A 13,657-nucleotide genomic window follows, 5' to 3' on the forward strand; every position below is an offset into this window, starting at 1 on the left:
TAATTGTCAGGTTGCTGTTTAGGGGGTGAGTCCAGGCACACACCATGTTTGTGTTGTGCACTATAGTGCTTCTTCTGTTCTAATGTTTCAAGATGTACACCCCAGAATTTTGATGAAAGTTTGCCCTGTAACATGGACAGTAGTAGACAATGGTATGTCCAGAGTAAATGATGTATGAAGTGTCATAGACCAAGGTCTAGGATGAAAATTACTACTGTACTATATACAGGGTGTTTCTGACACATGTTTCATAATTCTGGGGGTGCATTCCTGATACATACTCCATACTGTTAAATGACTCCATCACCATTTATCAATATCCCACAGTTTCAGAGTTATACCACAAAATTGGTTGGGTATCCTGGCAGGTGGATGGGGCCCTGTTCCATGGCCACCTCAATCACCTGGCCAAAATCCCCTTGACTTTTAGTTGTGGGGTCACTTTAAAAGGAAAGAGTATACTACAGAGGTCCCAACTCGTGAGGAATTGTGGGGCCGAGTGCAAGACAGTGCCACAATTATTCACAACACCCCTGGACTCTTCGAATGCGTACAATAGTCACCTTTGCGATGGGTTGAAGCTTACATTCAAGAAAAAGGCTAGATCATTTAACTTCTACTGTAAAATCAATATAAGATAGCTTGTGATTGTAAATAAATTGTTTAAGTGACATTGGATATTTCATATATGCTCCGTAGATTTTATCACATTCCAACCCCCAACTGTCATGTTTCAGAATATTTGTAATGAGGCTTTGAATAAGAAGTTATTCTGCATCCAAAAAACTTAGCAAGGAGCAATACATTTCGGAGTATATTCATAAACCCAGATCACACGGAAATGTAGAGGGAACAGCACAAAAATCTAATGGAGTCCTTGAAGCAGAGAAGGGAGACGTCAATGAGGAGCCGGGACAGATGTACTTGGGGTATATACAAGGGGAGGGTAGTGGGAGCAAGAGCGCCATCACAGAACCAGGAAACAGTGGGACACCGCCATCCACTTTATCTCCCACCCAGGAGGAAGCGAGCGCCATGTAAACAATGTCATCTCTGACCACACCCCACAAACCACAAGGGATACAGTAAACGAGGCAACTGCAGAGAATGGAGGTGGTCTGGAGTCTATACCAAGACCGGAGACATTACAGAGTACAATTTCCTGCTTGAAAGCCATGTACACTAATACTGACACGTTCTTCGACAAGAGAGCGGAGTTTGTAACACGACTGAGGGTACATCAACCCGATATAGTAGGTGTTGTAGAATTGCTGTACAAAATCAGAAGAATCGATCCGGAGGAATGTGAGTTCAATATATATAGATATGACTCATTTACGAACCTTTCTCAAGCATCTTACAAGAGGGGTGTGGTTATCTATGCTAGGCGAGACCTTAGAGCCAGCCAGGTGAGGGTGTGGGGAGAGGATGTTTTCGAAGAATCAAAGTGGTGTAAAATTAAATTGAAGGGAAGAGACTTACTTATTGTCGGGTGTATCTACAGATCCCCAAACTGTGGTTTATTGAACCAGAGGAACTTAAAAACCTTAATTGACAATGAAACTGTGCAGATCCCTAGCCACCTCCTTGTCACGGGGAACTTTAATTATGGCAACATCAAGTGGAGAAATGAATCTACGCCAAACGAACTAAATAACCCTGCCACTCTTTTTATAGAAACTCTGAGAGACAACTTTCTATTCTAACATGTTAAAGATCCGACTTACTACAGAGGGGAGCAAACACCCAAATCACTGGACCTCATTATAACTAACAAGGAGGGTATGGTGGCCAATCTGGAACACCTAGCCCCCATTGTCACCCGTCACTACGAAACGTTGTCATTCAGATTTAACTATTACTTGGTTCATGACAAAACACTGGCCTGACTTACTAAGGAATAAGAACGCAGTTGCTACGCTGAATATCATAGACAGCAGCAGTCGGCAAAGTTAAAAAGAAAACTCAGGTTTTCGAGATGTGGTTTAGGACAAATGATGAACAGGACAGGAGGCTGTATGCCAAATCCAGGAACCAAGCAAAATCAGAGTGTAGAAGGGCTGAAAAGGAGTGAGATCAAGTCAAACCCAAAAGCTTTTTACCACAACGCAAAGTCGAAATTAAAAACGCGAGTAGGCATATCGGACCTGAGGCTTGAAGGTGGTAGTTGTGCAGATTCTGACCAGGATAAGGCGGAGGCGTTGAACAAATTCTTTTCCTCAGTGTTCACAAGAGAGGATGCGAACAATCTTACTGCGTTTGAGAAAAGACGGTTTGACACAGAGCTGACTCACATTGTGTTCTCGGAAGAGGTTATAAGAAATAAACTGTCAAAGCTAAAGATTCACAAGAGTCCCAGAAATGATATGGTGCATCCCAGAGTGTAAAGAGAACTGTGTAACGAGTTTGCGGAGTCCCTTAAGATCCTGTTCTGCAAATGCCTGGAGGAGCAAAAGCTCCCCGATGACTGGAAGATGGCTTATGTGAGTCCTTTATTCAAAAATGGAGATTGTCACTTCAAGAATAATTATAGTCCAGTGTAAAGTACTTGAAAGCATCATAAGAGATCCCGTGATTAAATATCTGCTACGAAACAACCTTGGAAAGGAATACCAACACGGTTTTATGCCGGGAAGATCCTGCTTAACACAATTACTCAAGGTACTAGATGTTTGGACTAAAATTCTAGAATAAGGCGGAAATATTGACAATATATACCTAGATTTTACCAAGACTTTTGACAGTGTATCCTATGAAAGGGTGAGAATCAAACTGGAAGGGTACAGGATTCAGGGAAGTGTTCTCGCGTGGATCGGAGACTTTCTGCATAACCGCAAACATTGTGTGGTGATAAATGGTACAAAATCGTTATTTATACCTGGGACGAGCAGAGTACCACAAGGCAGTGTATTGAGCCCATTGTTGTTTGTCTGTTTCGTTAACGACATGCCAGAAACTACACACTTCGCCATACAAATGTTTGCGGATGATGCCAAGTTATTTAGGGAAATTAAGAACTAAACAGACTGTGAAGAGCTGCAGAAAGATCTCGATGAGCTTCAAGAATGGTCGCGGAAATGGCTGCTGAGATTTAATGTCACGAAGTGCAAAAGGATGCATTAATTGAGACAGAATGCAAAAAGGACCTGGGTGTGTATGTTGATAATGAACATGAGTTTTCGGGCCATTGTGAGAAGAAGGTGAATCAGGCAACGAAACTAGTAGGTCTTATAATAAGGTCGTTTAGATATCTGGATGGTTCATCGCTGGTCACAATCTTCAAGAGTGAGGTGCTTCCCCATCTGGAGTATTGTCACCCTGTCTGGTCCCCGAGGTATGCTAGAGATTGTCAATTGACTGAAATTTTTTAAAGGAGGGCCACCAGACTGGTGCCTGCTCTACGAAGAGAGATTAGAACGCCTGTAACTACCTAGCTTATACTACAGACTACAGTTGTGTGGGGCGACCTAATCGAAGATTATAAACATCTCAAGGGGCACTACTCGGTCGAATTGGAATCTTCTCATAAACTAAAATGATGATAAATAGTTCATTATCATAAAAATGCTACCTTTGGTTTCTTTAATATTTATCCTGACAGTGATACAGCCGAAAATAGATCCACCAATCACAATCACCTTTACATACTGTATGTATATTATGTATGCTGGATTATATATTATGTATGTATATTATGTATGTGCTCCATTTATGTATTATTCATTCAGCCTAGCTAGCAGCGTGTGGCAATGTTATTACCATATCCCACATGCTTAATTAATGTGCCCGGCGACGTATGGAAGCTGCTAATGTATCACTTGCCATACGTCGTCTATAGCAGTTGACCAGGAGCCTAGCTGAGGAGTGCTACCCCCCCTCTGTGTACATACTCTTATCCAGTAAACCGAACCTACAAAACTATACAGGTGTTTGTGTTCTCTCCTGTATATAGAACTTATTACCCAGAACACCTAACATGGCGCAGTGCGTAATCTTACTGGATAATTACGAGTGATTAGTGCAAGTTTGTGAAAGCCGGCTTATGGACTCCTTCCCTGCGTCAACCAACCGCCGCCCGTCATCCCTCCTCGAAGAATTTCGCAACTTTGAGCAGTGTCAGTGACAGTGATTTTCTGTGAAGTGTTTAGTGCATTGTGTGTTTCGTGCCATTCATGTGTGACCTTGTTCGAACGGATTCCCAAGGTATACGGCATGTTCTGGGCATTTGTTGGGAGTAGAGTTCAGTGCACCCTTCTCTAACCGCGTCCTGAGGGTAACTGGACGGACTGCCAGTCGCCGCACTTCTCCAACCCCCCCTCACAGCGCCGCCTCCACCCCCCCTCACAGCTGGGGCGAGACGCTTTGCCCGCCCAGCACACACACACACATACATGCACTAACACTTGCTGACCGCGCGGCTCCCTTATATATATTTTATATATATAACCTACTTATCTGTGTATTTAATTAATTTTTTTGTCTGAAATCTTGTTGATACGACGGGCTGACCGGTCAACACTGATTTAAGACACAGTACACAGATGAAGTAGTTATGTCTCATGCCTTACGTAGCCGTGGAGCCAGCGCCTGGATGAGTCAAGCGGATGATAGTCCCCCAGAGATGGATGACCAGGCCGGCCACGACGCTCCAGCTCCCACAACATCGCGCAGCCCTTCACCTCAATATTCAGCGTTGTCTCCAGAGATAATTGCCTTAATGAAGTTTATGAGAGATGAGAGACGCGAGGATGAAGCTCACAGACGTTTGGCGGATGAGCACAGAAGGCAAGCAGAGGCAGAACGAGACCACCAACGGAGAATGGAAGACAGTGCACGGTTTGAAGCCTTGATATCTTGCCTCACTGTTAACCAAGCCCCTGGCTCTAACACTGCCTCGGTACTGAATGGTTCAGATACCTCATCCATGCTTCCTTCACGCCCCCCAGCCCCACCTAAAGCAGCAGCTCAAACACCGCCCATCTTGGAGCCTGATGTGAATTTCCAGACTTTTCGTGAATGGCGGCGACGGTGGACTGATTATGCTACAATGGTGGATCTCCAGAGTTTGTCACAGCCGAAACAACTCATCCAGCTGCGTATGTGCCTGTCCTTGGAAGTTCAGCGTGTCTTAGAACATACGTTGCAGGTACCCCCAACCTCTTCGCTGTCTGTAGAGGAGGTACTGGACGTTCTACAACGGCACATCAAAGGACAGCAGAATGAAGCTCTGCGCAGGAGGGAATTGTTTAGCTGCAGACAGATGGAGGGTGAGTCTTTTGACGCTTTTTATGTACGTCTTAAGAGAGCCTCGGAAGAGGTAGATATATGTTAGGCCACCACCAGCAGTGCGAGGAGACCCAGTTGAAGCAGGTGATCTTGATGGGTGTTAAGGACGAGGAACTTGTCCAACGCCTCACCTCCCTCGACTCTTCCTCTTCTCTTCAGGATGTGTTGACGATATGTCGCTCCTATGAGGCTGCCAGGTGTGCCACCTCTGCCATCCGAGCTCCCCCTACAGCTGTACGTGCTGTTTCCCGGTACAAGAAGGACAAGAAGTCTGCTCCTACACCTTCGCCCACCACGTCCACGCCCGGTTCATTTTGCAACAACTGTGGTAAGCAGCACGGAACACAGGTGTGCCCAGCTGCTCAGTCTACCTGCAACAGTTGTGACCGTAAGGGCCACTGGTCGCTCACAGTACGGTGCCCAGCCAAACGCGTCCAGTGCAATGTGTGCGGTCGTCTGGGCCACTATGACAAGTGTTGCCCTACCCACAAACCCAAGGGACAGCGTCGGCGGAAGCTTCAGCGCCCTTCCACCAGAGAGGGCCGCCCACAGTCGCCAAATCAGAGGCACGACGACCCTGGACAAAGCCCGACCCATTTTAGGAGGGTGTACTCCTCGCATCCCAGGACCAAAGTCCCCCAGTACATCAGCGTCATCGTGACCTACGGCGGTGTGTCATCCCGTCTTCAGATGTTGCCCGACACCGGCGCTGATGCTACAGTCATCGGTCCCCAGCATTTGCGATGCTTGGGGCTCTCTCCAAGCGATCTAGGACCGCCTCCCGAGGACCTCTGCGTCACGGCAGATGGTTCACAGATGGCCCCAGCCCTGGGTTCACTCTATGCACATGTCACCTTTGGCAACAGGTCGTGTCAGGCCTGGATTGACGTGCATAATGGTGTCCCGACTCCTTTGCTGTCCTACAGACATTGCCAAGAGTTGGCCATCATCTCCCAGGACTTCCCAACACCGATTCTTGAGGTAAAATACGCCAACAGGGTGCACGAAGGGAGCAGCAACTACCCTGCTGCCGCCCTACCCCTACTTCTGGCCAGTGACACCTCTCCTTCGGTAGTTGTCCCTGCTGCATCACGTCCCCACGTCTTGGCTCGCCTTCACGACAGTCACCGTGGAGCTGAGGCCACCAAACGACGTGCAAGACAGACTGTGTTCCGGCCTGGCATCGACCCCGACATCTCCAATGCTGTCCAGGTGTGTAAGCCCCGCCACGTATTACAACCCAGCCAGCAGCAGGAACCCTTCATGAGTGACGACAACCCCACCCGCCCCTTTGAGTCTGTGTCGGCCGACTTTTTCTGTGTGTCAGGAAAGTCCTTCCTTGTTATCGTCGACCGTCTCTCTGGTTGGCCGGTTGTCATCGAGTGCGGTAATGACACGACGTCTGCCGCCACCATCAGCAAGTTCCGCCACTACTTCCGTGACGTGGGCGTTCCTGTACGCCTGCGAACCGACGGAGGGCCTCAGTTCACAAGCCGGGACTTCGCTGTGTTCCTTGACCGATGGGGAGTCCGGCATGTGTTGTCATCGCCCCATTACCCGCAGTCCAACGGCCACGCTGAGGCTGCTGTCAAATCCCTGAAGCACCTCATCCTTAAGGTGGCCCCTTCTGGGAACATTGACTGCGAGGCCTTCGACCGGGTCTTCTTGAACTCCGCAACACACCTAACTACACCGGACGCTCCCCTGCCCAGGTTTTGTATGGACGCCCCCTTCGTTCTTGTGTCCCTGCTCACCCTCAATCCTTCTCCAAGGAGTGGCAGGCCAAGACAGAGGATTGTGATCGCCGAGCCGCCGAATGTGTTCAGGACGTCGTCGCCTGCTACAACGACCACGCCCGTTCTCTCCCCAGGTTGAGTGTCGGCACCCAAGTCCGTGTTCAGGACCCGACCTCCCTACGTTGGGACAAAGTAGGCGTAGTCATGGGTCTCGGTAGGTCACGGGACTACCAGGTGCGGTTACCCAGTGGTCGTGTGTGGTGGAGGAACCGCCGTTTTCTCCGCCCCGTAACAATGCCTTCTGCTGGCCCCGCCACCAGTGTTGAGTCCCATACCCTTCCCAGTGATGAAGTCCCTCGACGCTCAGAACGGATCCAAAAGAAAAGGTCCGCTCAAGACTTTGCTATGAGCGTATAGGGGGGAGGGAGGTGTATGTATATTATGTATGCTGGATTATATATTATGTATGTATATTATGTATGTGCTCCATTTATGTATTATTTATTCAGCCTAGCTAGCAGCGTGTGGCAATGTTATTACCATATCCCACATGCTTAATTAATGTGCCTGGCGACGTATGGAAGCTGCTAATGTATCACTTGCCATACGTCGTCTATAGCAGTTGACCAGGAGCCTAGCTGAGGAGTGCTACCTCCCCCTCTGTGTACATACTCTTATCCAGTAAACCGAACCTACAAAACTATACAGGTGTTTGTGTTCTCTCCTGTATATAGAACTTATTACCCAGAACACCTAACACATACAGCCTTACTTTACCAAGTATTGCCACGTAAAATTGTGAGTACGAGACCCAGGGTGGGGTCAGTGCATCTTTGGTTGACTGTCCATACTTAGAACTGGCGGTCGTCCGCCCCACAAGGGGTCACAGCTCAAGATTGAAGAAGCCACAAGTCTAGAAAACTGTAAAGGCAATTTTTTTTGGAGTGAAAGTTGTGAACTCTCGGAACAATCTGCCGGAGAGCGTTGTGACGGCACCGAGTGTGAGCTCATTCAAGGCCAGCCTTGACCAACAATGGCGCAGGCATATAGGCATATATATATTTAGGAGCCAGTGCATGCCCAGTATCTACCAACAGTGCGTATCAGAGAAGTGACCGACCGCCCAAGTGGCTAACGAGCCGATCAGTGGCAAAGAGGATAAAAGTAAAGGCATTATAATTCCAATGATCCTGAAGTCGTTCATCCTTATGTATGTCTCAGAAAAACACCCCCAGGATTATAAAACATATTTCAGAAACACACTGAATAGGTAGGTAGAATCTAAGGCTGTCTTTGGCAGATAAAGGAAAGACACACTGTAGTAATTGTTCTAAGCTTGTGTTGTCTTGGGATAATAGTGGTGGCCAGCTGAAGACCATGTCAGATGTGTTAAAAAGGGGTCTAGGAAGGTGGTCTAAATGTGGCTAGGCTTATTGTAGTTCCCTACCTTGGGTCATGAAGCGAGTTGACCTAACTCCAGCCTTCATGCCATACCCAAGGTTTACATCATCCTTACAGGTAAACTATGGTAATTAGTCAACCATATTTTTTTTAATAACTGTACACAGTACTGTAGTTTAATAGGTTTAGTGTCTATTGTTCATTTGTCTCCACTTCCTCCTCCCTAACAAAAAATATTTTAACTTTACTTTTACATCCACTCAATTTTGATTCAGGGATAAGTGTTTCTTGGTTGCCCTTTAACCCACACAGGTTTGGTCTTGAATATGGCTAAACATATTTATCCATCAGATATTTCACTTTGTTCACTAATAGTTTGCAGGAAGAATTTGCAATCATATTGTTCAACAGGTTGGCTTGTAAAGTGCTCCTTGCTTCCTCCCACATTTTATTATAAGCTCCATCATTTTGTTTAATCATAGTTTGTAATGCTAACCTACTAAGTACACCAACAGTTATAGTAACAACAATAATATTTATTCAGTAAAATCGTCATACAAGTTTAATGAGGGTGTCAGCCACACCGAGGTGAGGTGAATGAGTTCCTCATGAAACACCAGTACCACTGATGCCACGCTCACTTTTACACCTCGGGTGTAGTGCAGGCGATTCCACGCTCCACATTTGTCAATCATTAGATCGAAGTACAGTGTATTAGATTTTGTGATGGAAGAGATTCAACTTGAGAAAGAGCAACATGAACAATGAGTAAACAAATAATATCTGTATTCTGTACCATATGTTCATGTGTTGATTTAATCTGTAATTCATAATTAATAAAATGCATATCTCTATTTTGTTGCTGTAACACTTTTGAATTTTTTTGGCAGCACCTGTTTAGAAATAAAACAGAACTTGTGTGTGATCAGGTAACTCACTCAGCACTGTACTTATTGGTAAGGAAGATAAATATGTTATAAAACACAGCTGAATATCCTTCCTTGGTTCTAGGGCTGATGGGCGTCCTGCTAACATGGATCACACCCTTGGCCATCGTTCCTACAGTGACACTCGTAGGACTCTCACTGTTCAGTGTGGCAGCAGACAAGGCAGCATTCCACTGGGGCATCTCCTTCATGTAGGTCCATATGGGACCCTCCTTGAGGTGTCCTGCTTAGGATCCGGTCAAGCCAATAAAAAGTTGAGGTTATGGAGAATATTTGACCTTTGATGAATATTCTGAAAATAAAATCTTATGTTTTGTAGTAATTAACATTAGTTTTCTTTGCTTTGCTGTTTTCGTCACTTTATCTCTCTTGCCATTTCTTTTCTTCATTCTCATCTATCATTTCTTTCCTCTTTAATCATCCTTTCCTCCCGCTTTACTCCTCCTCCTTTCCTCCCTCTATACTCCTCCTTATTTCCTCTTCCCTCTTCTTTCTTTTCTCTTCTATCTTCCCTTTTCCCTTCCATTCTTCCCTCATATTTCTCCTTCCTTACTCTTTTCCTCATCCTCCTTTCTCCTCCCCCTCTCTCTCTCCCCCTCCATCCTTCACCCTCCTCCATCCCTCACCCTCCTCCATCCCTCACCCTCCATCCCTCACCCTCCTCCATCCTTCACCCCCTCCATCCCTCACCCTCCTCCATCCTCGCCCTCCTCCATCCTTCACCCTCCTCCATCCCTCACCCTCCATCCTTCACCCTCCTTTTCTCATCCTATTCCCTCCTCTTCTCCCCCCTCCCCTTCCTCCTCCTTTGGTCTTCTCTTCATCCTCAGGACAATAGCGCTGATGATCCTGTTCTCTCAGTACTTGAGGGATGTGGCTGTGCCCTTCCCCACCTACAACAAAAACTCAGGTTGTGCGGCCTCTTACGTCTACATCTTCAAACTCTTCCCGGTATGGACAAATTATTTCCCAGGCAAGAGCAAAGAAGTAAATCAACAAATGTATAGATTTACATAAGGTCATTCATAATTCTTAGAATTTTGTAGATTTATAACATTTAAATTACTGCTTTTGTGTTAGTTGCTACCATTACACAGGTCCTGGTGCAAAGCGGCAATATTGACATTGTATAGTAAGACTTTACGAAGCCATTCAATAGTGTATCTCATGAAAGGCTAAAACAAACTTAATGGATATGGAATTTGGGGATATATCTTGGCATGGATTAAACTTTCTTCACGACCGCAAGCAGTGTGTAGGTAGATAATGGTAGTCAGGGGAGATCTGATTTGTTGTATTCACTCACAAACGCCAACACTAAGAAATGGATTTTATAGAATTACATACTGTACTGTATTGATTCAGAAATCACAATAGCAGACCTTGGCTGTTATGAAAATTATGCTAATTGGATAGACGTGGCACAGAAAAGACCTCATCTCTAGAGCAGGGGTTCCCAACCAGTTGGAAACCCCTGCTCTAGAGGGTAAATATTGTACTGCACCTCTACCCTATCTCACTCATTTGAGGAAAATGGTATGATGGGGAGGATGGTTTGATTAGTTGACTGAAATGGGTTATCAGTCCTGGCTGGTATTAAAGGGGGTGGTAGGGAGACTCTAGGCCCCCAGTTAGTTGCCCGTATTATTGTCTTATGAGAACTAACTGGCATAAGTTTTATGCTAAATTTATCTTCGTGGAAACTCATAGAAAATTACCAAAAAATTTAAGTCATGGAATTTTGTCCTAGGTTGCTATATGGAAGATTATTAGGATAAGGATTATGGTACAGTATTCTTCTAGTTTCTTAATGTCTGAGTTTCTGCAAATTTTCAAACTTGGTGAAATAAATTTACTCCAACCATTTTTGCCAATTATAGCACTTTTGCACAATACTGTAAAAAAAAATGATAAGCTTAAAACTTTTCATTACAGGAACATTAATATCTTTAAATCTCTTAAACACTCTATTACCTTTCCAGTTGAAACTTACCTAAGTCTCTTATATGCTTCATTGAATGTTCAAATTTTTTACTCCAATTTATCATTACTGCCATAAAATAATACAACCAATAAAACAGTCTCAGTGGTGACAGTTGCCTAGATTTGATTCTGGGTGCCTCTATTGATGGCTGGTTCCCACGGGTATTCGTAGTGACTATACATGCCAGAAGAGTGTTTGCCTTGGTGTCACGTGTTACACAATTGTTCATAATAAGGCTGGGAGTGTTAAATGTGCTCACAATGATTCCAAGTGTCTTATATATGCTCATTATGACCTCAGGGTGTTAATAATAATAATAATATCAAGTGAGTTATTTTGTTATTATAATGATTCCAAGTGACCCATAGGTTAAATGACGAATAGATCCTGAATATGAGTCACACATGTCCATAAAGTAAGTGGCTTGTGTGTGCTCAGAATGGTGTCAGGCTACTCACAGGTGCTTATAATGACCCCAGGTGACTAATAGATATCATTATGACCCCAGGTTTGCTCATCATGACCCCAGTGGGTAACTCCTCTGTGTGGAAAGTATTCATCAGTTTTACCTGTCAGTATCAACAGCAATTGTGCATGTAGCCAGGCCAATTTGTATTCGCTTATTTTTGTCCTCTTGCACTTCCAAAATTATGTGACAAGCTTTTTATTTTTAGTACAGTATCTGCAAATCATAAAAAAATGAATGTGTTTACTGTACAGTATTACCCAATTAATGCCTTCTTGAACGATGCACTGAAAATTATACTGCATGAAGAGATGTTTAGCAAGTCCTCTGCCCATATTTCTCTCTCCTTCTGAATACTGTATCCATTAACAACCCATTTAGCATGCACATAAGCAATTGTGCTTTCACCCAATGAATTTCTCATTGCATTCTAAACTTGCCGTGCATCTTTAAATGTATTGATGTTGCTTAATACATTACTGTAGTTTGTGTTGTCTTTCTGACCAATAGTCAGCTTAAAGAAAACTAGGGATGGGTCAGGTGGCTCTAAGGCGAAAAAGATGGGACCTTGACAAACCACATGATGTGCAGTTACCTTTCCTGTCACATTGATCAGTATCATTATATTGACTTCTGTACATATCCAACTTTTGACATTTCCTTTTGTAAAATTAAAGATTCAATTTATGAAAAATCCTAGTCTGTCATGGAAAAGTCAATGAAACTTAATTCCAGATTGTCATGGAAACAAGACACATTTTCATTCTCCTCACTCTTACAGGTGCTGATGGCAATTGTGCTCTCATGGGGGTTCTGTGCCATTCTTACAGCTGCTGAAGTATTTCCAGAAGGCAACAAGGCCAGGACAGACCTAACTACAGGCCTTCTCAGACAATCTTCCTGGTTCACGTTCCCTTATCCAGGTACTTGGACTTGGTACATGACCTTGTTGCTGGGCAACTACTTTTACTCGTATGCAGCCAGGGATAAGCTGGCAATTTTCAAACAACCGTTTCTAATTAAGGTCAAAATTCAGACGGTGGTACAGGTTGACAATCTCTTATCCGAAATCCTTGGGGCCAGAGGCATTTCGGTTTTTGGAATTTTTCGGTTTTCAGAATGGTTAGGTTTTTTTTTTTTTTTTTATATATATAATGTGTACTAGCCCACCCGGGCATAGATCACTGACCCACATTGGGGCCTGGGGGTCGAAAATATAATAAAAATTATAATAATAATAATAATAATTCATAGGCCTAGGTCATGTTTCTCACTTTTGATCTTTTTTTCATTCTTGTATTTCTTTACTGTATTATTATTATTTTATTATTACAGTATTATTGTTATTATTATTATTATTATATTTTATTATTATTATTATTATTATTTATTATTATTATTATTATTATATTTTATTATTATTATTAATATTATTATTATCATTATTATTTTATTTTGGTGTATTTTTATTAAAAATTTTATTTACTATGAATAATTATTATTATTATAATTATTATTATTATTACATTTTCGCCCCCCAGGCCCCGATGTGGGTCAGTCATCTGTGCCTGGGTAAACACTTCTGTGTCATCCTTGTTTAGTTTCAATCTCTTCCTCCTATATCTCACCTGTCTCTTCCCTAATGGTAATTGAACACACACAACAAAATGGTCACTGACTAGCTCCCTTATTATCTCACATTCTCCCTGGACTCCCTGACTGCTTATCATGCAAGCATAGTCTAACCTTCCTCCTTTAATATGAGTCACTTCCTCATTTCCTAACAAGTAAGCATCTGGGTGATCTTGTAAAAATTGCCAAAATTTTATACCATTAC

The 13,657-nt window shown here is 43.8% G+C and overlaps 1 protein-coding gene across 2 annotated transcripts in view; it reads left to right on the forward strand.

The window, feature by feature from the left end:
• The window catches only part of LOC121860583 (solute carrier family 23 member 2-like), a 98,089-nt gene that overhangs the window by 41,257 nt on the left and 43,175 nt on the right, over positions 1–13,657 (forward strand). For both annotated transcript variants that reach the window (XM_042357754.1, XM_042357763.1), the window contains 3 exons: positions 9,435–9,561; positions 10,201–10,321; positions 12,602–12,743. In XM_042357754.1, the coding sequence (XP_042213688.1) occupies positions 9,435–9,561; positions 10,201–10,321; positions 12,602–12,743 (390 nt within the window). The remainder of the gene's footprint in view (positions 1–9,434; positions 9,562–10,200; positions 10,322–12,601; positions 12,744–13,657) is intronic.

Source organism: Homarus americanus, unplaced genomic scaffold (genome assembly GCF_018991925.1).
Source record: "Homarus americanus isolate GMGI-L3 unplaced genomic scaffold, GMGI_Hamer_2.0 scaffold40248, whole genome shotgun sequence".
NCBI classification, from domain to species: domain Eukaryota; kingdom Metazoa; phylum Arthropoda; class Malacostraca; order Decapoda; family Nephropidae; genus Homarus; species Homarus americanus.